General features: G+C 40.5%; 1 protein-coding gene across 1 annotated transcript; it reads right to left on the reverse strand.

The window, feature by feature from the left end:
* Window positions 1-1055: 1055 nt before the first annotated feature.
* Window positions 1056-26156, reverse strand: nt5c1aa (5'-nucleotidase, cytosolic IAa). Its single transcript, XM_003443806.5, has 7 exons — window positions 25376-26156; window positions 21487-21531; window positions 15750-15917; window positions 15530-15659; window positions 9473-9595; window positions 4566-4750; window positions 1056-3610 (listed from the first exon to the last, which is right to left on the reverse strand). Exons 1-7 carry the CDS (start codon window positions 25532-25534, stop codon window positions 3254-3256), a joined length of 1167 nt encoding a protein of 388 aa, XP_003443854.2. The 5' UTR covers window positions 25535-26156; the 3' UTR covers window positions 1056-3253.

Genomic DNA, 26156 nt, shown 5'->3' on the forward strand with positions numbered 1-26156 from the left:
GGGCTGTTAAGCTCTACATTTGGTCATCCCTTGCTGTGAATGGTATCCCTGTTTGAAACAGCAGCCTTCTTCACTCTGCTCATTTCTTTTCCTTACATTTGCACCTACATGATTGTCCTCCCATCACTGCACTGCTGAGCACCTCAAATGAAAATATATCCTGGCAATTTCTCTTTACACTCCACTTGAGTGCCTTCCAGAAGTTACCTATAAGATACAGGACGTCAGGTCGTTATGGTCATTTTAGTCCACAGCCACGATCTCAGTCAGGCATAGCAGAGCACAGAGCCATCCTCTTTTACTCGTCTCCTTCCACGCTGATGGTTATTGTCTGTTTATGGATACAGCTGGCAGCCTTACACATGTGTCATTAAATGTGCATAGACTTTGCAGCGTGTGCCAGCTGGCCATATCTTTTCTATCTGTCCCTACTCTCTCACCGAAAGGATTGCCAACAACATTGTCTCATAGCTGATTTGGAGCTTATAAAATCCATGTGGATGTCAATCCGTCAGCGTTCACCAGCAGGGCCCATCCCTGTGGAGCTGTTAGCGATATGGTGCCAGGTAGTCCAGTGCTGGATGTTGGCTCTCTGTGGCTTTTATCACTCTGCTGGAAAGATCAAATTCAGCTGGGTATGAACCATATTGGAAATATTAGCACATTTATCATAGATATGTGGATGGGATATGTGGATGAAAGTGTGGGTCGTAATGTGATTCTGCTCAGTGTGAAGACTGATAAATTAGATGGAGAAAGGGAGGATTTGTCACAAAAAGATAATAATAAAGGATGCAAAGATTAAAAAAACGGACATAAATTAGGATAACTTTGATGTGCGTGGAGCTGTTAAATCAAAGCGAAGTGGTCGTTTCTTTCCATCTTCATCGCTGCGCTGAGTGAAGAGTGGTTACTGCTGCAGCTCATTAATCATTCCACCATGGTGCGATGCTGCCACTCCATGGTGGACTGAAGGAGTGCATGCCACTAAATGAAAACAGAACCAACCAGAATCTATGTCAGTTTTCACAAACAAATTAAAATAAAGCCAATACTTCAATTGTAATCTTTATTTATTGTCCATTTACATTTTCTTAATCTTGCAAATCCTTCAATAAAGCAGTTATCAAAGTGCTGTTGAATCTGTTCAAGCTGAAACTGAATGTCACCCTGAAGCCCAGAGTTCCCTGATTAGCTTGTCCTGCTGAAACTTTATCTGCTCACAAGTCAGCAGTTGTTTTAGTTTGCCAAGAGACACATCTGTTTAATTACTGTATGTGTGTTGCCTGTGAGGTTAAACCTGCGGGTTGCTTGTCACTTTTCTGAACCCCGTGGTCCTCAGAAGACTGATTAAGCGAAATGATGCGTCTGTAATTATACACTGGTAGCAAGTAGAGTCATGCGAAGTAGACTGGCATTTTCTAAAGGTCACTGCAGGGATTTTGTCTATAATAGAAAAATTAATATTTTTCTATCAAAGATTAGCAAGATTCTCCAACTACAATTTAGAAATGGAGTTATGATGGTTAAACTTTACACCATTAAACAAAGTCACCTGGGTATACAAGACAGAGAATTCAACCCAAGATGGCTGGCATATGTCTACCTGTAACCTGTGTGCTCTAGTTGGAATATTAGCAAAAGACCTAGCTTTCAAATCGTAGCTAAAGTCTCTAAGGTTAGCAAACCTGTAAAAATATGACACTTGCTCCACTGGTTAAATATGGAGGTAAAACTCAGGTTCATTCAATTAAGTCAGTGTTTTGTTAGACTAAGACGTCCTTAGGATCACATATTTGTGGGAACATTAGCATGCTAACACAGTAAACTTTAGCATGCTAGCATGGTAAACTTTAGCATGCTACATATCAGCTAAAACGGATCGAAATTCAGTTTAGCTATGCCATGAACTGTGAAAGCCTTAACAAGCTTAGGTTTTAACATGTAATTGCCAAGCTTTACTTTGGTTTTCTGTCGTTTATGGTATTGCATAAAACGTCATGGAAGCCATACAACATAATTGGCTGTAAGTTATACATTCATAAAGGCAACTTCTACAGCCATGGCATCCAGCCATAGTTTGCTACTAGAAATGTAAATAACATGGTTTATTCACTACATTAATATATTTCTAACACCGTGTGGTCACTATTGGTTAAGTTGCATACCACATACAGTACTTGTGACCTGTCTGATTGCCAGCAGGGACAACTTGTTGCATATCTCATCCATCTCTCTTTTCCATTGTTCTTTTCTCTCTCTAAAAAAAAAAACAGTCAAAAAAAAGACACAAATCTTTAAAAAAAAAAAAGAAATCAATCAATATAGCATGCTAATTATGTACCATTTGAACAGCTCTGAGCTGTGAAGCATCATGCAAAGCCAGAGCTCCCACGAGTTTCTCGTATCAGTCCACATTACAGTAGTTCAAATATTGTTATAGTTAAAATATTTCCAAATACAAAGGAGTGGAGGGTATTTTGGATAAAAACACATCACAGTGTCAAAGATCCTGTCAGGTGCCACGTGGGGTTAAAACAGTTAGAAACATATTTCACTGAAGTATAAAACAAACCGTCTGTGCCCTCCTGCCTGTGTTCACCCAAGAGAAGTATAATTCCACTCCTAAGGCACCAAATGGCTTTCTATATTTGATTTGGATTTTGGAACACAAGAACAGATGGCATTGAAGGCTTCAGTAATATACAACACATTTTGTACAGCTGCACCCTAATCTTTTTACATTTGTGTGTAATCAAACTATAAAATGTTTGACAAAACTTTAAATTATTACTTTCATGCTATAGTACATCACCATAACGGTTAACAATATAATATCTCTGCATTGTGCTCACAGTTCATTTATTAACATTCAGTGCACTGTTACATATATATAAACAATTCAGTTTTTCACTTAGGTGTCTTCGCTATGAAGACAAGGAGTAGTAAGAGAAATACTTAGTCAAGCACCAAAGCATGATTTAATGAAACACTCGTTATTGGACACCTTGGTTTTTGGGCCATCTCAGGTTCCAGACCTGTTGTTGACCTTTATCCGGATTTCTTATCTGACTCCTAAAGTAGTAGCACTAAGCCGAGGCAGTAGATATTGTGGTCAAGCAAACATGTAGTTCCATACAGTTAAAAAATAGAAAAAGTTCATCATCTGACTTTTACTTTAACAACTTTCTGTTTTCTCCTAATATAATCTCCCCTCCCTCTACCAGGCCACTAACATCCAAAGTCCTTTTGTCTACTTCCCTGCGCTGGTGTTGTGCTTGGAGTTATGTTTCTGTGCAATGCCATAGGGAACGTGTGCAGCGACGGTACCCATCTCTGCCGCTCCCTCTACATGAAACATCTGATCATCGAAGTAGATGTGTGGCCTTATCTTCTCCAGCATAGGGCCCTTTGGTGCTCCTGCAAGGAACAAGGCCTCATCGATCTCCAGCCCCCAGGCCCGAAGTGTCTTGAGAGCCCGAATCCCAGAACTTGCCGCACTACGAGCTGTGACCAGGTAGGTGCGGATGGGACAGTCCAGACGCTGGCCTTTAGCGTAAAATTTTTTCTGGAGCTTCCCCAGTGCCTCCAGGAAGCCCTTCAGGGGACCCTGCCAAAGAGGAAAAGCTAGTCAGGATGTGCTATCTGTTTTCTTTTGTAAATGTTAAGATTTGACTCATCTTTGACTTGTCACGCATCAGCTTTATGTGTATGTAACACATACAAACCCTGATTGAGCTAGCACCATTTTATTGTAATGTAGCACAGCGTGAGGCATGCACTGCTAATTTCTGAAATTAGTGGTTGTCAAGGAGAATGACATGTCAACTGACAGTCTTTTGAAACAATTTATTATTTCATTTCATTTTGCATAATATATTCATAGAATAATCAGTTACTGAAATGGATTTCATGTGGAGAACATATGCATGCTCATCATTGGGGCTGCTTGGAAAAGATAATGTAGTGCTAGGAAGAATATAATGTTTTCAAGGATTGCTACACTCTTTGGAGTCATCTCAATCTGGGATATTGTGCGTGTAATCTGCAATTACTTTTTCTTTGAAATTTAGCCTCAGGTATTAACCTTCTAACGTCCAACCTAATTGCTAATCCTATTTTAAAGAAAGACAAAACAGAATTTTCAAGGAAGTTTGTCACCTGAATGTTTTTTTCTTTGTTCTCTGATTGCCTTGAAAGAACAATGTAACAAAAACAAAAATTATATATTCTCATAGGGTTATGGGTTGTGACCGATGACAACTTACACCTCAGAGAGTTAGGGTGCAGGATGTACTTTATGTTGTCACCAACACCACAGATGCTGTTAAGAGAAACGTATTAAAAAACACCCTGCCTGTCTTCCTGTCAAAAGGGAGTTTTTCTTTCCCACTGTCCGAAAGTGCTAGTTTAAAGGATTGTTGATGTTTTCTCTCTATTATTGTAGGGTCTTTACGATGCAAAGCGCCTTGAGGTCACTGTTGTTGTGATTTGGTGCTCTATAAATAAAACTGAATAGAATAAAAATCAACAAATGCAAAGAATTTCAATGAAAGAATACAAACATGGTCCAGTAGCCTGTCCTCATTTTCCTTCTCATGTTCGAAGAATTTGTCCAGCCCGTGGGCCTTGAAGATGCGTTCTGACTCATCTGAGAAGAGGACAGCATCACCATCAAATGCCACTCTCAGCTGGGACTCGGATACCTCTGTCATCTTCTCCGGCATGAACATGGTGGCTGCTGCGATGCCTGAACACAAATGCATAAGACAATAAAGGGCTCAACTATCACTTAGTTGATTACAGCTAAAGGGAAGTTGTGTTTGTACACTTCATTTGTTTTTAACATTACTACATTATATTCATTCCTTCATTTCAGTTCCCTGCACGTAATTCTTTACTGCACTCTCTGCATTTCTTCTTTGGAGGGAGTCAGGAGTTGCTTTCTCTATCAGTTATTTTGCCCTGCTTCCTTTACTTCACGTTTCAGTTCATGGCTAGTCTGTTTTCCTGTAATTTCATTGCAGCAACTCACTGAATAGTGTGTATGGCCCCCACGGGCTCATGGGGGATGTTCCTAATAATATGATGGATGGTGTCCTGGAGGATCTCCCCCAAGATCTGGATCAGAGGATCAGTGAGCTCCTGGACAATTTGAGGTAAACTGGGGGCCAGTCAAGGATATCAATTTCTTAATCTTTCAGGAACCGCCTGCATACTCTCACCACATGAGAGCAGGCATTGCCATTTGCACCTTGAGGAACCCAGGACCCAGTGTACCAGTGTAGGGCCTGACAAAGATCCAAGGGTTTCATACTAATACTAATGGCAGTCAGTCTGCAATTACCTAGCCGTACCCGCCATGTATATCTCTCTGCAGACCATCACTGAAAGACCAGCGATGTTACAGACAGTATAACGTTCTCCACAGTTTTTCCAGACTCTTTAATGTCTGTCATATGTGCTCAAGGTGAACTTGTTCTCTCTCTGTGAAAAGCACAGGGTGCCAGCGGTGGACCTGCCAATTCTGATATTGTACAGCAAATGCCCATTGGACTCCACGCTGCCAGGCAATGAGCACAGGGTCCACTAGAGAAAGTCAGGCTATCAGGTCACCCTCATAAAGTCTGTTTCTGATTGTTTGGTCAGAGACATTCAAACCAGTGTCCTGCTGGAGGTCATTTTGTAGTTCTGGCAGTGCTCATTCGGTTCCTTCTTGTACAAAGAAGCAAATAACAGTCCTGCTGGTGGGTTAAGGGCCCTAGAGTAACTGTCTGTCTCCAGGAATCTTCCCAATGCTCTTGAGACTGTGCTGGGAGACAAAGCGAGGCATCTTAATTTAGTTGGTGCTACACTCTGATTAAAAAAGTGTTCCTTTAATGTTTTTTTGAGCAGTGTATTTGCATATTGAGTGGTTGAGAATCCAGTAAACAGAGACATCACTTGTTTAGGTAAAATCAGCTTTTAAACATCGCTTCAGTTCACAAATAAATCTTTTGATTTTCTAAGGTGCAAAAAGCATCTTTCACTTCATTCAGTGCTTTCTTTAATTTCCTGCCAGAAACAGAACAAATCAGGAAGGTTTTAACTGTCACCTTCATAGCCGCAGTCCTTAAAAACATGCTCTAACACTCAGAGGAAGTATTAACAAATGGATTTACAGCTAATTAAGAGCTTTCAAGTAAAATGTCAGAACCACTTCCTTTGCTTCACTGCTTGTGCATTACTGGCATAAAGCTCGTAAATGACATGAAGAAAGTCCCTGGAGATGCCTTGACAGCTACAGATGGTTAACATTTCAAAGGAAAGCCTTGATCCCTTTAGGTTATATTGTTCTTTGGCCTTCCCAGTGAAGAGGGTGACGTTTGCAACATATGACCAATCACAAGCATGCACAGGTCTCCTGGCAGCAGAGCGGATACTTTACAAACAAAACGAAAATTATAACGTGAGAAAAATAGAGCGAGGTTAAACACAGTACAGCTGAAAGCTCTACACCTTATGAAAACCTGCTGTATTAATGTGTGAATGTGACAGTAGTGCAAAGTGATTCAAGAGGTCAGAAAGACTGCAAAAGTGGTGCATAAACGCAGTCCATTTACAGACAGCCCATAATTAAGTCTCAGATAAAATTCATGAATTCTTTCAGCTGCAATCCCAGCAGGGCTGAACTATGTGAGAGCAAACAAAGAGCAAATATAAAAACAGAATTCAAACCAGTAAGTGGGTTTATCTGCAAATTTTATATAAGGTCATAAAGTGCATGGCTTAGACCGTCCTGTGTTGGGATTACATTTCTATGTTAAGGCTTATAGAAAAATAAAACTGATTTGCTGCTTGCGGCCAACGGGGAAAAACAAGCTATGAGTAATGTTGCTCCTGAGCTTTTATATTTCTTCTCGGTGCTTGTCGGGAAAGAAAAACAATCTTCCAGAAATGGTGATGCTATTTTCCAGCGAACTGATTGGTCAGTAGGCACTCATTTTGCACTTGTGGATTTCTTACGTGCTCCAGAGCAGGTTTATTGTGCGACAGAAGTTAAACCTGAAAGGCCCAAATCCTGTTTCATAGTACAGCCATATGTTATACAGCACGCTCCGTCACCATCATCAAAACAGCAAAAGGGTTATTCCATCACCCAGAGTTCCAATGACTTGTTGAACCAATACTAAGTTGCACTGCTCAGGTGTCACATAGCCACTTGAAGCTTTACACAGCCAGTTCATTTTCCTTAAATTTGTCTTCAAGTGCTCAAGTTTTCACACGCAATGATAAAGTGTTTGTCACAAAATCCTCCTCTCTGTTGGCTGCAGTAATAATGCAGCATGAAATTCGCTGCACTGAACGGATTTAAATCTTTGGACGTGGTTGTCACCTCAAGTCCCACAAGTTTTCCATCGTTGCATTTTAATGGCTCTTATTTCTTTGGCAGAAAATGACCAGTGCCTTCAAATACTGACACAAATTAGCCAAAGCTAGAACAAATAGGATGTTGGTAACCCCTCACGGTGCCATGGCACCATGGAAACCATCAAATAGAATGCAAAGACTAAAAAAAAGCAATATGCCGATTTATGGTAATGTCACAGCAGCACTGCAGAAGATGTCAGTCATTGCTACTTCTTATGCAAACAGGATGGAAATATTTCACAATGTACACTCCCAGCACAGTGTGTGTGTGTTTGCAGGCTGTCTTGTAGTTTTTTTCTATGTTTGACATGGCATATATTTGGGGATTTATGATTTAGGGATTACATCAGTTTTTTATTGCTATGAATTTCAAATCATACTTGAACCTATATATTTCAAAACATTTCCATCTGTGTCTGAAAAATAGGAAAGACGTTCAAAAACTATTTTTTGTTATCCAGCTTGGAAAAGGTCAAGTGTGCTGAAACTCCATGTAAATAAAATGCATGCAAATAGGCCAAACCAACAAGTGCGCTTACATGACGCGTGCTTTGAAAAGAATTCAAGATCAAGCTTCCTCGGGAGGACGATTTCATTAAATGTGAGGCATGAAAGCTTTCTGATTCGGTGGCGTTCCTTCGGACACATTTCCCTGATCATAATAAAGCTGAAGTAAAGGAGTGTGTGAGGGCCGTATACGACTTGATGCTACTGGTTTGCCTTTAATTTGTATGCTAAACTCTGTGAGACTTTCTAAATGTCCAAACATATAACTGGATTACTCCATTTAAATTACTCCGATCCCTATGAGGACACCCGGATACTAGCATGCATAAATATATTTTTCTATTGTGGCAATGCACCCCATATTTGGAGTCAAATACGAGCACGATCACTGCCATCTACTGTTATCAGATCTGAATTCTTTTGTCTTCCACTATAGTACTGATGGTAATTATATGAACATAAACCAAATGCTGTACTAATGTACTCCTCTCAGGTGATTAGTGGTTATTCGGTAACCCATCCTCAGGAGATTCCTCAGATTTTTTGCAGCAATTTTCTATTCCTGTTTTAGTTGTTCCTAGTTTTTCTGGTAAACCAATCATCCCACGCTCTACGACTAGAAAATTAGGTCAATGCTGAGGTGACAAAATCTGCAGTTAATCTAAGGACTACAAGAGGCCTCGTTCCAAAAAGCCATTTAAACCCCAGTAAATCCCATCTTAAAATGCAAAAATTAAAAGCATGTTTATAGTCCTGTGTATTGGTCTCTGGTCCAATCACTGTTTATTAGACCTCATTTCACTTTAATTCAAGTTTAATTTTTGTGCTGTTTGCACTTTTTAATGGAATTTAGAATATTAATTCCAATATGATCTGCTGTGTGGGCCAGCAAGGCGTTTGTGCTTTAATATTTGAAAGAGAATTTTCTAGTCTTTTCTTTGTCCATCACTTACTACCAGTTAGCAGCCATCTTTGTGTGTTGCACTCGTACAGTTTATGGTTTATGTTTAAGTGGTTGGTTAGGCCCTTTGCCCCTCCTGGAGCAAAGGTCAACTGTTTACTAACACTGCCACTGTTTATGGATGCCGCTTGCTGACCAAGCTGACAAGCTTTAGCTGTCAAGCTGGTTCTCCCTTTCATACAAAACTTCTGACATACGCACACACAGAGAGAGAGAGAGACACACAAAAAAATGGTGGGGAAAAAAGCTAGCATTAACGCTTCAAAATGAGCAATCCAAAACTAATAAAGTACGACACAATGGCCATCTTTTATATACAGTCAATGAAAGACAGCAGGCTGAGAACTGTGCAAAATACAGAGTCACCAGACAACGATACACTTCATTAACACTCTGTAAACTCTTTTTTAAAATGCTAAAAACATTTATTTATTTATTAGCTTGTAAAAGTCCTGTGCTACAGCTTTCAACCATTTTTATATAAGAGTCACATAATGCAAAAAAACTAAATAAATCTGGTGTGAAACGTAGAAAAAGCTGTAAACTTTAGTAACGTCTAAGTATTTTTCAGCTTTGTGGCAGGACTGGCCTTACCTTCAGTCAGCGCCTCCCTAACCTTGTTGGCATCAGCAGACAAGTAGAGGTTGGTTTGCCAGGCCTTCAGGTAGCCAATAGGACTGCTTCCCCCCGTCATACAAAACCTCTCAATGAACAAGTCTGTGGATGAGAGGAACAAATAGCAACAATGTTTTTAATTTCAGTACATCATCTGGTGTTAAATGTCAGCATTCAGTACATCATCAGCATTACAGATCCATTACAGTGTTGATACATGTATCTATTTGTATGTTAGCATACCAGCAAACACCGCATGACTTCAAAGAGTCGCTTATATAATCTATATTTGCACTAGAAGCTGGGGCTCTGACTGTCAGGGAGTTCACGAAGGGGTCACTTCGGGGGCCGTGGACGGCAAAAAGGACCGAAGATGTTCTAAAGACATGGTGAGAGGATAAACTTACAAGTACTTAAAACGTGGAGAGGGTCCAGAGAGGGCGTTAACTAGGGCGGGAAGACGGAGGCTGTGCAGATGAGAGGAGGAAGCGAAAAGACTGGTGGGAAAGTGTCTGTTTACATTTTGGCTGGGGAGGCCTTTTAATTCGCTGCTGTGGACTGATCCACCGAGCAGTGGACAGTCGGTATGTGGAAAATGAGAAGAGACTGATATTAGGTAATTAGATCCACGAGTACAGATCTGCGGATTATATCTGTGTCCTCGGTTAAAATGAGCTGGTATTTATGAGGGAACAGAGGATGGGGGGCTATTAGAAAGGGCACGGGAGTAAAATAATAGAGTAATATCTGGTGATGGATTGAGTTTGATTAGAGTTGAAGGTCATAATAGAATGAAAAGGTAGGCGACACCTAAGATAGATGGAGATGAAGTAAGAGGAGGAGGTTAGTGTGGGTGGGAGATTTATAAAAAGAGAAATGGCAAGGTTATTCCAATTATTTAAAGCTGCAATCGCCGAGGCATGAATTTATCTTCATCCACAATAAAGGTCCACTGGCCTTTTTTACACCGGGCTTCCACAAAGTTTGGGAACTTAAAAAAGGCAAATAAAATATCAGAGTACATTAAAACTACTTCACCATGTAATTTGCTTCTATATGTTGTAAAATTGTCATTTTAGAGCCTGAACCGCAGCAGCTAATGACATCATAATGACCTTCTGAGACTGCAAAGCTGCAAAGCTAACTGTTATTCCAGGCTAAGCTGTACTCACTGACCTTTAGTGTAAAAAGTCAGCTGCAAGTGAAAACACACATTTGATTTGCTCTAAAGCAGATGATATGGATACAGTAACTGGATAGCCTGAATGTTAACTGAGTTTGTCTTATATGTTGTAACCACTCCAAAAATAACATACAGTACATGCTGCAGCAGGGAAACATTCTTCTTATTAAAATGCATCAGTTTTAACCTCCTAAAACCGGAACTCTTTCATGGCATGCATTTTTAATTTCTCTTTGCTATTTGGGCTGATTGGCACCTGATGAATGTAAAAACAAAGAATGATCTTTTTACCTGATTTTGCTCTACAAGGGCCTGATATCCACATATGAGGACATTCGTTTTAAATTTCGATAGAACAATGGCATTATAATGTCCTCGTAAGTGCATATCAGGCCCATGTAGAGCAAAATTTAGTATTCTGGTCTAGACAACCCAAAATGTGATGTCCACATATGTGGACGCCAGGTCCTAGGAGGTTAAAGCTGTGCTAAGTCTAAGGCAGGGGTGTCCATCACCAGGCCCGGGTGCCGGAAACATCCTATGAAGACTTGGACTTTTAATTGTATTTTCATAAGTTTTACAACTTTTCTTACTGATAAAGACCTCCCTCGTGGATATTCATACAGCAAAGTAATTAGGTATCAATTAAACAATTAGATGACAGAAAAGTCCCTGGGTTTTTTCTCTACACCAATTTCTATTTCTATCGTGGCCACGATGCCAAATGAGTTTGCCATCTTTGGTCTAAGGCCTCAGTCACACAGACCTACAGATCAGTTGATAATACCCAGGCAACTTCTATTTTCTAGGTAAAAACATGTATCCCCCATTAGGTTGGCAAGTGGTTGCTGGAGGTTCCTCGCTCTCAGGTGAAAATTGGGCACAAAACAGGTGGCGGATCGAAAACATTTTTGGATTTGTTATAGTTGCTAGCAGACTGACGCAATTTCCAGTAGTTTGCATGGAAGACAATGAATTGTCTGCAAACACTCTCAAGCTACTCTCCAAGCAGTGGTTAAACTGTGAAAAGTGCAAAGCAAAGGTGAACATTCTCCGTTTCTGGTTTGCTTGTAAACCTTTTTTTTTAAATAAAGTTTGCTTGGAGACTGCCAGCAACCATCTGCCAACCTGAGGTTAAAGGATATCACCCATCCATCTCTAGGCCGGTGGAACTGAGACCTTACAAAAACACAGAACAACTGACGTCCATGTAGATGAGCAAGTAGATGCTCTTTCTTGACTTTTCCATTTTGTCATGAGTCCAAGCTGATAAGAAACGTCTGTTTGTTTGTTTGTTTGTTTGTTTGTTTGTTTGTTTTTTAAGCTGGATAAAAAAAAAAAGCTTTGATCAAGTTTTGCCCCAATGTATTATAGGCTCAGTAAGTTTATCCCAAGTCATTCCAAAACACTGGGAAAATATGTGGGAAAATATATACCCCAGTGCGAATAATTTGCAGAGCCCACTGTCGACTATAATAATATAATATTAATATAGGAGTAAATGTTGAGGCAAACCAGGCAGGTGCAGCTCTGTGCTGAATACAGAACACACGGACAAGCAGGCAGACAAAGTGAATATTCTTCAGGCTGAAACACGCAAAGTTCAATACTTTTGTGCAGTTTGGTTGCTCTGGAACATTTGTATGTATAAACCTGCCTGTTGCTGTTCTGGTAATCAGTTCAAAATGTGAAGCTCACTTTTAAAGACACAGGAAAGAAACAAAGGCAGATAAATGTAGTGTGACTCATAATCAGGCTCTAGGCAAAACGAGCTGGACTCTAGAAGGAACAGAGGAACTGTGTTGCTTTAAGCCCCCTGAGTAATCTCCTCTCAGTTACTCAAAGAACCAACTGTCCTCTGAAGATTTTCTTAATGGTTTATTTAGCTTTGTAGTCGGACCCTGGTGAGTTTGACCCCCTCCTCTTCCCCTACGCTGTACCGCACCTCATCCTGTGTTTCAGACTGGTGCAGGAGCGTGGGAGTCACTCGAGGGGAAATATGCTTGCCATTGACGTTCTTGTATCTTTTTTTCCCCTGTCTATTAAGAAAAATGTTTTCATCTATCTTCTTTGCATGATTTATTTGCTTGTTCAAAAGATCTGAAACATGGTAATAAAACAGGAAATCAACATGACTGAAAAGACAAAGCAGAGCACCCAGAACAAGCTACTGTGTTATCCAAGGTAAAATTCTGCCCCTATAGAAGTCAGGTGGATGCCTGCACATGTCCATTATTCATAGGTGTATAGCACAGGAATTTAATACTTGATTCTGCCTCGAAAAACAGTTTGGGTGTGCTGATCAGAGAGACCCACTGCAGGAAAGATGCTCATTAAACACTTATCAGTGTTATCAGAAAAGCCATGTTTCCTTTAAGTGTGCAGGAACGCTCAGAGGTCAAGCGACTGTTTGAATGCCTCACACAGAGCCACCAGAGAGGATCTAACATGGAGGCATCTGGAAAGCCGAGTGTTGCTTTGGTGGCTTCGCTCAGACTTGTTTTTCTTTCGGGCCCCTTGGATTATTCGTACATCCCAAAGGGAAATAAGCTTGAACTCACTCCCGTCATGAAGCCCCGAGGATCTGAAAACATTAGAGGAACTGAACAGGAAGTGGTCTGTGAGAGGGATGTCATCACGGGGTCTGAGAGTTTCCCTGGGAAGGATCCTGTCAGTCAGCTGTTCATACACTCCACTGTTTGTCTCTCAGCTGAGCCTGCGTCAGATTCTGGATGATGTATGGATGCAACTGTGCATGCTACATTTTGGGTGCTGGGTTTGGACGTTAGTGGGAAAGCGTGCACTTATTGGAAGCATTACATTTTTTAAAAAGCAGATGCATTTATAGACTTTATTACATTTTTAAGTTATACAGGGATTACCTGCTTCACTTAGTTGTGATTGATCAGCAGCAGCCCTAAACTTATATTTTGGAGGAAAACTAAGTAAAATTGTTTAGCTTTTTGTCATGTCAGTTTTTTTCTTTCTTTTTTTCTAAGATTCTAACTGACACACATAAAATGCTATTTATTTATTATTTTTCTTTTCTAAAAAGCTTCATACAGCTTACCTCTGATCATTGATAATAACTTCACGACCTTAGAACTGAAGCTTCTTCAGTTCTAAGGTCAAAAGGCCGAGAGTCCCAGATTTAAACCCAGTGGGAGTATCCCCCCAAGGAGGGACAAAGGACCCCCTGGTGATCCTCTAATCACATGCGCCAAGGTGTGAAAGCGGGTGGGACACTCCAAAACACAGACTTAACAACGTGGTGTATGCGGTACAGTGCAGCGAGGAATGCCCAGACCTCTACATTGGCGAGACCAAACAGCCACTTCACAAGCGCATGGCACAACATAGAAGAGCCACCTCCACGGGACAAGACTCAGCAGTCCATCTGCATCTTAAAGATAAAGGACACTCTTTCGAGGATGCCAATGTTCACATTTTGGACAGAGAGGACAGATGGTTTGAAAGAGGAGTGAAAGAGGCCATTTATGTCCACTGTGAGCGACCATCTTTGAACAGAGGCGGTGGTTTACGACACCAACTGTCTGCCATCTATAATCCAGTTTTGAGTTCCCTCCCCAGACGCCTTAACGCCCACTCACATCCTGGGCCATCTGACCTCAGGAATTCACATGACAAGGTGGGGCCAGGTTTCACAATGAGCTCACCCGAAACCCTGGGTGATTAGGTCCCACACCCGCTTTCACACCTTGGCGCATGTGATTAGAGGATCACCAGGGGGTCCTTTGTCCCTCCTTGGGGGGATACTCCCACTGGGTTTAAATCTGGGACTCTCGGCCTTTTGACCTTAGAACTGAAGAAGCTTCTCGGATGAGAGGTGAAACGTCTTCAAGCAACAAGAAGTCCAGACGCTTTTCTTTGCAAACTCCTTTGACTACGAGTGTTTTATATTTGTATTTATTTGTAATGCGAAGGAGAGATGTCATCAGCATAAATGTGCAATTGGCACAGCTAGACGGCTCAAACCTCTGAGCGCAGTTCCAAAACCTTGGCTCTGGTCTATCACTCTTTATTCAGTCCTTACTGTCAGTGTTTGCTCCAAATATTCCTGTTCTGCACTAACATTGAGATTTTTACTGAGGCAGAACAGACGCAAACTGAATATAATGAAGCATTGGAGCGAGGACGAGAATCCAGATGCAAGTGTATACAAGGCCACATCTTGTTTTCCTTTTTCGTGGGTTTCAGTGATTCAGGCTTTTAGTCACATTTCTACACAGGGATCAGTACCCAGTGAATTCTGCCTCTGTTGCGCACACAGGGAGCAACATTTATGTTTCTTTGTTTCTAATAGATCAGGAAACTTTGATCATCATAATTGTAACTGACATTCATCAAAAACAAGCCTTTTATTTCTACAAAGAAAAGTCAGTTTTGGTCCAAAATTCAAGGTTTGCAGTTATTACCTATGATATGAACTGAGGTGATTCCAATGTCTGTGTCAGCACTGTCATGGACATAAAGAAAAATGGCTGATAGCTACTTACTGCATACAGCAGATCTGAGCACATTACATTTTTTCTCCTGATTATAAAACAAATGAGGTCTTTAAAGACTCTGATTTCGAAGATGTGATGTGGGGGGCGGTGGGCATAGTTCAGACTGGCAACATGGAAAGTGCGATAATAAGCTTGTCAAACTGATAGTGTCTGTGTGGGTGCTTGAAATTTCAGATATATAATTGACCTATCAATGGACTGTTATCCCATGACAGGAAGCTATTTAAACTGAGAACTCTGTCTGCTGCATAGCATCTTTTAATAGTGCCACATAAGGCAAGTAATTCAGTTTCAGTGCCATACACTGACAGTTTTTAGGCTTACTGTGGTGGTTGATGGTGTTGATGAGCCGGATTCCGACGTGGGCATGGTTATATGTTACTAAAACGATGTCGAACAGTTCTTCACTTTGGGGGTACAGCTCTCGCAGACGGGCGTTGACCGCCTCCAGAGCCTGTCAAGACAGAGAAACAGTCAGCTGAGAAAAATCAAGACCGAAAAAAACTTAAAGAATTAAAAAATACCATCTGTGTGTGACTTTAACCTTGACAAAGGGGAAAGCAGGCCCAGGAGCAAAGGGTTCGTTCTCATGTTCAATTTGGTATCTCAGATATTCCTCCACACCTTTCTGCTCAAACACCTTTTGCTCCCGTTCAGTCCGGAACAGGACCCGAGAGGAAACAGCTACAGTCACTGCGTTCTCTGGCTTCGGCTGCAGAAAACCAAAGTCAAGGTGGGCAATGGAAAGACAAAGATGAACAAAAAAAACAAAACAAAACTAAAGAGTAATGATAAGGTTATAAGTGGTTAATGGGAAACACAGAGAGGAATGCGTGCCCGTTATTTAAAGACTGCGTGCTGTTTTGGTCTATTATTGTTGTTATCTTCTCATCAGTGTGTTAAATGCTATCGGCGTTAACGTCTTTGAATGCCATTACATTACAGGAGTCATTTCCAGTGATAGAGAATGAAGGCTATGTATATTCAGAAACTCAACTATGTAGTGTCACAAAAATTGTTTACAGGTACGGCATTAACTATTTATGAATTAAAACCATTTTCAGAGGCTGAAAAGAAATCAGACAATTTCATGACTTTTGAATTAGAGATGGAAGTCTTCACTTCAATCACATTGTGACTGTTTGAGTTTATGGAACTGTCTCTTTATGTTTTTTAAGAATATAGATGAAAGAATGTGTCATCTTGGGTGAATTTGAAAGCTGTTTGATATTATAATGTAATTTCATAGAATAGAGTATCTAGTTGGCAAAATCCCTTTATAATAGAAAAAGTACAAACTGCAGTTAAACTAAACACGGTGCACTCATAAAAGCAATTCTAAATTAAGAGTTACTAATAACAATATGCACAGGGATTATTTACATATGAAGTTAAAGTAATAATTTCAACATTTATAGCAAACACTTTAACATACAGATATAAAAAACAAGAAATTGGGCTTCAGAGCACTGAGAATATATAAAAGTGGATGTGTTGGTTTATAATCTCTCCTTTTAAAACCTCAAACTTTGGCTGTCACAATCTTGAGCAAGAAGTGGAAATCTGAGAAATCCAATAGAGTACATACCTACTGCAGCTGTTAGCCAACATCAAGGGACTGTCTGCTAAATAAGTGGGCGGGTCACATGTTAAACTTTTGAAACTCTCAGTTTCGAACCAAGTGATTGAAATGTGTACCAATGAGAACACAGGATACAGGTGATTCACATATGACATTGCAGTTAATGCATTAGAGGGTTAGCGAGGCTACCAGAGCCTGGTATGTCCTCTAATGACCAAACGGCTTTAATGCAAAGCTTGGTGAGCGAATCACTTCCTGTGTGGACGGAGCTTTAGAATGAATGCAGGTTTGAAATTCTCTCCTCTTTTCAGACACAGAGAATATGTCCATCTCTCATATACAGTCTGTGATTACAGCTTGTTGTTAGCTTTCAATATCACCTCAGCCTCATGTGGCTGTAGTAATTATGAAAATATTGCAGAGATCAGATTTAGAATTGTGCAGAAGCAAGTGAAAAGTACAAAACATAAAATAATAAAACTAGAAAAGACATATTTACCATGGGACACAAAACAATATTAAGGAGAAGTGGTACACACACACCTCCTGAATTTTCATCTTACAAGTTCCATCCAGTGTTTACCCTCTAGAATTAAAAGAAACATAGTTCGTCCCTGCACTGTCAACAAGAAGCAAGCCTGTCCTTGAGAACCTTCGCAGGGCCAAATAATCTATCTCCAAATAGATTTTTAGACATTTAATTTTGTAAATATATAAAAAGTTCTAAAAAACCCCAACCTTACAGCATTAATTATGACCAAACCAAAGACCGATATTTGTTTCTACTGCTTGTTGTTTGTTATTTTCCATATTTCTGTGACTGTTAGTGACATATGTTAATGTAACCATGGTGACAAATGTCTAAATCATAAATCCTAAAGTCTTTTTTATGCCTCAAACACGTGAAAAAGTCTCACAAGAAAATTTCCCTGCTCATGAGCTCCGTGGATTTACATGCAGTGCAAAAAAGATAGTCAAACAGTAAGTGTGTTAGCAGAAGTTGAGGGTTGATGCACAAACGCATTAATTTGCTTCTGAACTAAAAAGTACGTTCTAGTAATGTTCTTAAATACAAATCCACTCACCAAGCGGTCAGGGCAACCACATTTCTCCCTAGCAACCTATAGTTACTAGGATGAAACCTGACACCTGACCAGTGTCTAAGCCTGTGTGAGTGGGGCTTCAGTCATCGGTTTCACAGGGATTACCAGTCCCCTCGCAACTAACCAAGTATTACTCCTTTTACTTTTTACTTTTATTGGACGTCACCAACTGGAGCCTAATGGTTGAGCCGCAGTAGGTTAAAAACGTCCTTATGACTAGGACAAAATAGACCAATGACATTCAGAATTTGGAGGCTTGCAGATCATTGCTGCTTTTTAAACGTAGGCAGCAGTCTGAGAAAGTCTGCACTGATCAACACAAGTCATTTGCAATGTGTCTCTTTGCAACAGGGAGCTCGACTCAACAACTCAACTGGTTTCCAAGCTGTTGTATTCCAATCATAGTCCTATTTAATAACAGTTCCTATCAAAGAAACCTTTTCAAAGGTAACAAGACTACAAGTACATTGCATGTAGTCATAGTAATTTATTTTTGTGGAATCATACTGTTTAATATGAATGGCAAAAATGTCAAACCTTCAGAATACAATGACAAAAAACTTCCTGACTCCCATCCTGTTTCCTCATCCTTTTCAGATTCTATACATTTAAACAGGGAGGTCCAATAACTGAGAGGTCCATTTCAATGAGTCAGTGTATGTAGAGCTCTTTGGAGCTTTGTCTGTACATGTGTGTTTTGTTTCCATGGTCTCAGATGAACTGCTAGATGGCGCAGTGGTGTCATATTGTGCTCATGTTGCCCAGTGTGTGTGTTCACACTCAGGCCTGTGTGTTTACGGGTTGGCGGGGGGGGGCTGCATTCCTCCTGGGTTAGCTGGCAATAATTGCCCACAGTGGTCAGAGGACCACGTGCCTGTGTAGTGGGAAGAGTGGGGTGAAGGGGCAAAGCGTTTCAGCCGATGCAAAGAACACTAATGTGCCAGTGAAAGTGTGTCATGTGACACTGCGTAAATGGAGTGTTGCTTATGGGTCTTTTAATTTACTGTTCTGATGCAGTATTAATTGAATCAGATGCTCATTATTTTACTGTATATTTACTGTTGTTTATACTGTGATCTTCAGCTGTCTTCAGTGTGTCTAAAATTGTGCTTGTGAGTCAGTATGTTTCCACATGGATGAGTGAGGGGTTGGATTCTGTGTATTGAGATGTTTGGCTGTTCGCATCTCAGCTTTGACGCTTGTGTACTTGTAAATAGGCCACAAGCCGACATGTGCGCCGTGCCATTGTTCCCGCATTTAGCTTCTTTTCCATCACAACCCTGCTGCCTGCTGACCTGTCACCTACTTACCTGTTAACACACACGTCACCTGGCTAGGCTTAATCCCACATGGGAGTCAGATTAAAGGATAGATTTGATGAAACACTATTTAATTTTGACAGTTTCTATATTTCTGTGTCCACTGAACTGAAAAACATGTTTTACATACATGCACGTGCATGCATATCATACAAAAATATGATTGTTTTCTTCTTTTTGTTATTAGTTGTAATGCATTTCTAATCCACATATGTTTCAGTATATGAAACATCAACACAGGCTGCAAAGCACAATGAATGTGATGACAGAGGAATTACACGACTCTAAACCTGACGCCTTCTTGAAGGATTTTCCTATGGCAGTGTATACAAACACGGGCATACGAGTCCACGAGTTCTGACAAAACAGCCTGTCTTAGCAAAACTAAGTAAACCAGGAAAACCTTCAGAAGTGCAAGAGTGGAGTGACGGTTAAAATAAAACTGCATAAAAATAGACAAAATGTGGAGTGTTCCTTTTGCTGACTTAATAAGAGAAGAAAAGTAAGAAAATCTGCTTTGTGTTTTAGTCAAAGTAAAATGTATCTTTGTTAGGAAGCAGAAGGTCTGCATCAATTTGGCAAATGTCTTTAAAAAAATAGCCATTGAGAAGAAAGTTGGCTTACAGTGAGGGAGAGGAGCTGAAATGGCATGTTACACACGGTAAATAAACTGAGGGGCTAAATAAAGATTCTTTTGAACTGTGAATCATGCAACACTACTCTAGTAGATTCCAAGAATATAAAAATGAAGCTGGAAATAAGCAGAACTGTCTGCCTGTAATAGATCAATCCTGCGTAGTCTGCACTTCAAAAGTGCAGCTTTCAGCTTGAATTCAAGGGCTTTAACAAGAGGTTTGCATTAAATAATACTTTGATGAAAATCTTTTGCACTCTATCTGAAGTGTGGAACCCATGGACATCACCAAATGCTGTGTTTCTTCCACTGAGATGCTCTGCCAGGCCTGAACCCACCTTCGATAGCTGCTTCTTTCTACATCTCTCTGGCAAAGTCTAACCTGGCCTTCTTGTTATTGTGCAACCAGTGGTTTGCACCTTAGTGTAAACCCTTTGTATTTCCATTCGTGAAAGTGTTTCTTGACTCTAAACTTTGTTTTTTCAGCCTAATAATGGGGTCCCTCACTTTGGCCTTTTTAAAAAAATTACATTGTAAAGCTATAAAATGCAAATTCAACACTTATATATATATATATATATGTATGTATATACATATATATATATGTATATGTATATATATATCAAGGGAAAGATGGCCAAAAAACTGCTTGTCAGTCAATTATCTAGGGTTTTTTGAGCCTCTGAAAGTGAGGGACTTTGTATAGAAATATTTTCTATTCTTACATAGGTACATAGATTTTGTTAAACTCCTTGAATTAAAGCTGAAAGTCTGCACATCAGTCGCATATTGTTGGATTTAAAAATCTACTGTGGCAGTTTGCAGAGGTAATGCTGCAAAAGAAATCATGTCTTTGGCCAAATTATAGACCTAACTGTAATTAATTTACTCTTTAAATAGTATTGCCTATAATATATCTTTTTTTTAATAATGTTCATGTCTCTTTGTTTTGTTGGTTAGCGCTGGATGTAGCACAATCAGATTAACAGTTGCCAGCTCAAGTTGTTGTCATCTTGAGAAGTTGTAAACACGAGAATCTTTCCCATCAGTACCTCTGATGTAACACGAATGCCCACTGGGAGATGGTGTTAATTAAAGGCCACAAAGAATAAATATTTAATAAACTACAATATTAGATCATTACTTTTTTTTTTTTCAAACAAATTCACTTCCTAATAGTGAGCCACACATGATACTGTTGAAAAAGGCTCGGTTCCAAGGCTGGATGTTTAGTTATTGGCGTAGTTGCAAATGTCAGTAGGTTTGTGACTTGCTAAAGCAAAGAAAAAGCTTCATATGCACCGTGAGAGTTGCTTCAGATCCTGCAGGAGAGGATGTCATCTAAAAACTGCTATTATAATTTCAAAGTCACCAAAACATTCAGTGTAGTGAAGGGTGATTATGAGACTGTATATTCCTTCATTGGCTCGATCCAGCCGATGGCAGCCAATACAGACGTGCAGAATGGATCGACATGACAGCACACGTGATGATGCTTTAGATCAGGCCGTTGGTTAGTAGAGTGGGCGTGATCATGCAGGTATATCAACAGCCATCACAGGAGGTTCAAACAGGGTGAAAGGTGTGGCACTGACGGTCATTAAGAAGCACTGGACACCAACTTTCAACCGGGACATACTTACGAAGAACACGGCTCCCTCCACCTTCCGGGCTCGTCTCCCTGTCACCTTAGCAGAATGACAGTTTTTATTCATCACAAAGCTTTTTTTCAGCATCTCAATATTTCCTTTAAATAATGTCCTGCTATGCCTGACGCATAATTCTACATATTTCTAAAAGCTATGGAGACAAACGAGAAACGTGATTAACGTGCACAAAATCTCAGACAGTTTTGCAGGTGTACCAGACCTTTGGTACACGGTTTACTCTGTGAATAATGTGTCACACAGTGTGAGAGTGATCCCAGAGCAGACTCCAGTGCTTTGCTGTGATTTGATACCAGTAGTGTTAACTGCCTGCCCTCTCTCAGCAGGCCTCCAAACCCAGTCATATGGCTCCTCTGCACTGGGGACTCAGAGTAACTATAATCATTTCCAACCCACTGTCGTCTGTGATGGCAGAGGCAAGTGTATAAATAAAGTTGATGGTGATAAAAAAAGAAAGAAAGAAAAAGAAAATCCTCAGTGTGTTTCTGAAGTGGTGCTCAGCTCCCCCCTTTATATTTTAATCCCGTTAGAGCTTCCCAGATCATGGATACCCGGACTGGTATCCATGAGTCATGTGTTATTTACATATTACAGCCTGAGAGACATCCCTTCTACCCACGGGGAGCAGGGGTGGGGAGAGAAAAAAGGTGAAAGGGGTTTCCAGGAAGACCAGGAGAGGGGGAAGTGGTGGGAAAATGAAAGCAGTGAGAGTGTGAGCAGAGACTGGCAGGGTGAGGCGATGGGGGGGTGCAGATATTTATAGATAAGGTAAAGGCCAGTGATGATGCAGTCTGTTCCAACACCGGCAGATATGGTAACACGGCAGAGTGACCGGACACTGCCAGAAACAGCAATGCTAACACAGGGTTTATGAGAGTTGGTCTAAAAATCAGGCCAGTATTATCACCTAACTGACAGTTATGCATCATGGAATAACGTGCACGGTATTTGGTTAGTGTTTGTGCATTTTTTATCCCAGACTTTGGGTATGATAGTTGAAAGTTTGACGGTATAATTACTCATTTATGATTTCTTTTGATCTTGTCTAAGATAAACGTGTAAAAGCGGCTTACAGGAAGTCACGGGAGACAGTGACACAGACCAGCCTGGCATCACTGAGTAGGGTATTGATAACACACGTCCTTTTATGTGTCATCACTACGCATTTTTTGTGAGTTGCGAGTCATTTTACATCATTAATCTCACCCATCTCTGTCTACAAGCCTAATTTCAGTCTTTTAACATAGGGGCAGGGGTGTAATTTCCAGGGGGGTTAGGGGGGTTATGACCCCCCAAAAAATCAGACCCAACCAATATAAACCCCCCAATAAAATTATGAATTATCTTGCATAAATTACTCATTTCAGTTATTAACAGCAAAATAGTTGCATGTTTACTCATCTGGGAATTTACCCAGATTTATTTATTTATGTAGTCAGAGATCTTGATCTAATTTATTCAGTTTTACAGCCTCCTTGCTGACAGGCGGCACCAAACTGTTGTTGTTAAGCCCAAGAAGTTGGACTGATTTACCGCAGTAGCATTTCTTTATACTGAATGTGGAAAAACTATGATGTGTGGTTGAACCTGAACTTTTCTACCAAAAACTGTTTTATCATCAGTTTGCTAGTTTGGATGTTTTTGTTGTTTTGATTTTTTTTTAATGTGAGCATTTTCAGAATGTGCTTAAAAGTCTTTACAGTAAAAGGAAAAAAACAACAAAAGGTTTATTAAGCTGTGTTTTTCTGGTGCCTAGTAAGATAAAATTGGACTGTGTGTTTCCCACAAACTAAAATGAGTTTGACCTTGCTTTAGCATTTCATATGATCTATAACATAAAAAACTAAAGGTATAAAAAGTGTAGAAACTGTGTGATATTTACTTGCACAGTTAGACATGTTTGTGTTCATACAATACTGGAGGATTTAAAAATTGTTTGCAGCATTGCTTTAGACCTTCCTGTATTAAAATAACGACAACAAGTTAAGATAAAACCTGTTAACCACATTTAAACTGTTTTTAAATAAATTAGGGTTGAAAAAACCTCATTACCTGCCTTTGGACGTGTTCTGTTTCAGCATAGATATAATGAAAACGTCTGTCAGTGCTATTTGGTTACACTTGTCAGACCATTTAAATTAATTAAATAATCATTTAATATGACACGGTAACATGACTAAAAGTGCACAACTAAAAAGAAGTAACACCTTCCAAATGTGACCCTTTATTTGTCCTCCTATATATGTTCTGCTTAAAGTTCATTTCATTGTGTTTGATTACTTATTATACCACCTGATAGAGAACAAGATCATAACCAGGTGGTGATTTCTTTTGTTCAATTAGAAAGTTCATTCATTGAAATAAACTCAGTGTAATCTGTTCGGTGCAGTTCCTATGATGAATAATCACATGCAGTTTTCTCTAATGCTGTTATGTAGGTACGTGCTCTTTCAGACGAATGCATTACACCGTAATACGATGCGGTAATATTTAGACTGATAGCTAAGCGCTATCATTGGGACACATGGTGATGCATGTTTACAGTCCGAAAATACACCGATGTGGCCGCGTTAATCTTCGAGCGGCACAGATTACTCAGCTTTTAAACACTTTTAGCTGAGTCCTTTCACTTCAGCTTGCATTTCTCGTGAATACATAACTCAGTCTTTAATGTTTTTCTTCCTGCCCTTATTCTTCTAACCGTACGAGCTTACTAAACACTTTGTTAGTGACATTACAGTAATGCCCTCTCAGAGTCACTCGGATTAGTTTAGCAGCCTGTTCCGTGATTCCCTGAAAATGATACAGTATGTTCTGTTCAATATCCTGCAACGCTATAAACAGAATCAAAACCTTTGCCAGAGAGGGTGATCTGATCCCTTTTAATTGTAAGCTGAGATCCAAGCTAAACATTTACAAACTGGAGTTTTAATCTCAACAGTTTAATATAAGTCCAGGCTGTGGACCCAGCGATCAAGTAAAGCTGCAGTCTGGACAAGCAAACTTTGTAATATATTCGAATTGTTCATTAAGAGATTAAAGCAAGTGACTGCTGGCTTTCTATGTGATTTCACTACAGTACATTTGTTTAGATCTATTATATAAAACATCCTCTTGACATCTACCAGGTCATCATCAGCCCATCTAGGATTAGCGTGAAAGGTGCGGTTCATCCCAGCCTGTTAGGAATTCCCAAATGGAAAAGCTTTAAGCAGAACAACTTTAATGACGTGTAGGAGATTTATTTTGATAGGTTGTATCTTCTAGTTTCTTAAAGTGTGCCTATTAAGCATGTGGCAACTGCAACCCTAATGCTAGACAGGTCGACGTTGACCTGGCGGATGTTTAGATTTATTTGGAAATACATCATTACGAGGCATCGTGTGTATTGCTGTCAGTAAATCTTGTGTAAATGAGCCTGTGCACCCACGTCCAGTGAGTGATCATCATTATCAGCTTGCCTGCCCAGATGCGAAACTCTGGCAGACACAGAAGATATCAGTTTTTTTCTTCAATTCATTCATGACCGAGCCAAAGGATGAAATAAGACTCTGAACTCATAGTCTGTGGACCCAAAAACACACCCAGACTCACAGTTTGCCTGACCGCTCCTGATTCCCAGTCACCCCTTTTTATAAGGTGTGCTTAAAACCGCACGTGGGCAATGTCAACAGCTGACGCGAGAGAATAAGCCGGGTGTGAGGGGGGGGGCAGCAACAGGGTGGAGAGAAGGAAGTGGAGAACAGAGGGTTGTTTGGTTCCATGTGATTGTCTCAACCAGCAAGGCCTTCGCCCGCTTGCGATCTGGAAAAATTACATAATAAAAGTGGGACACATGCAGTTCTGGGTGGAGAGTGAGACTTACTGGCTTTGGCTTGGCAGTGAGGCCCAGGTGGTCTTTGTCAAACTCTCTTTTCCCCTCCCATGATCCTCCGCTGTCGCCGTTGGACGAAGGGGCAACTTTGGGCAACTCGGCGACCTGTCCGCTCATCACCTGCACAGGCTCCAGACTCATTTTCACCATAGAGGATCCCTCTGTCTGCGCTCCCAAAGCTATCCAGACTACTCTACCTTTGGTAAAGACACTGTCCTCCCCTCAGCCGAAAAAAAAAGAAAGAAAAATGTTTAAAAAAATGCAATCAAACACAGAATATGTCCCGCCTCAGTCTGTAGCATTTACGGAGACTCTTCTGTCACGTTCATTGGTGATTGGCTTACTAAACTGGTTTGCTGGTGTTGCACCTGCCCTGAAAGTAGTCCAAGTGTGAAGAGCGAAAGTGTTGACTCTTCACTTGTCTGTATCCCTTGTTCCCCCCACCCCTTCAAGAGAATTACTGCTCCTTGCATCCACTTCCACAGGACATGAAATACTCATTCACAACCGTGCTCCTCTGTGACAGCGTACATGCACACACGCGCTGTCACACATACAGTCTGTCCTCGGTAAGTATGTTGCGGGCTGTGCAGCAATCCATCTGCTGCTACCTCTCTGCCTGTCTCTATCCCCTCGCTGCCCTCTCCCTCCCTTTCCCCTTCCTCTCTGTCCCATTCAATCATTCTCTCAGCTCCCTGGTGTCATTCGTTCCCCTCCTGCCGACCAATCACAGCCCCGCTTCCTTATTCAGCACAGCCCCTCCTCTACACCC

The sequence above is a fragment of the Oreochromis niloticus genome, linkage group LG22 (assembly GCF_001858045.2).
Source record: "Oreochromis niloticus isolate F11D_XX linkage group LG22, O_niloticus_UMD_NMBU, whole genome shotgun sequence".
NCBI classification, from domain to species: Eukaryota; Metazoa; Chordata; class Actinopteri; order Cichliformes; family Cichlidae; genus Oreochromis; species Oreochromis niloticus.

Bases quoted from the DNA above. Each gene is read 5' to 3' on its own strand.
- nt5c1aa (XM_003443806.5), bottom strand. From the start codon at position 25,534: ATGGTGAAAATGAGTCTGGAGCCTGTGCAGGTGATGAGCGGACAGGTC. The intron at 21,532-25,375 runs GTAAGTCTCACT...CATTCTGCTAAG, and splicing joins TCACTGCCAAGCCAAAGCCA to GTGACAGGGAGACGAGCCCG. The intron at 4,751-9,472 runs GTAAGGCCAGTC...ATTTGTGTTCAG, and splicing joins TAGGGAGGCGCTGACTGAAG to GCATCGCAGCAGCCACCATG.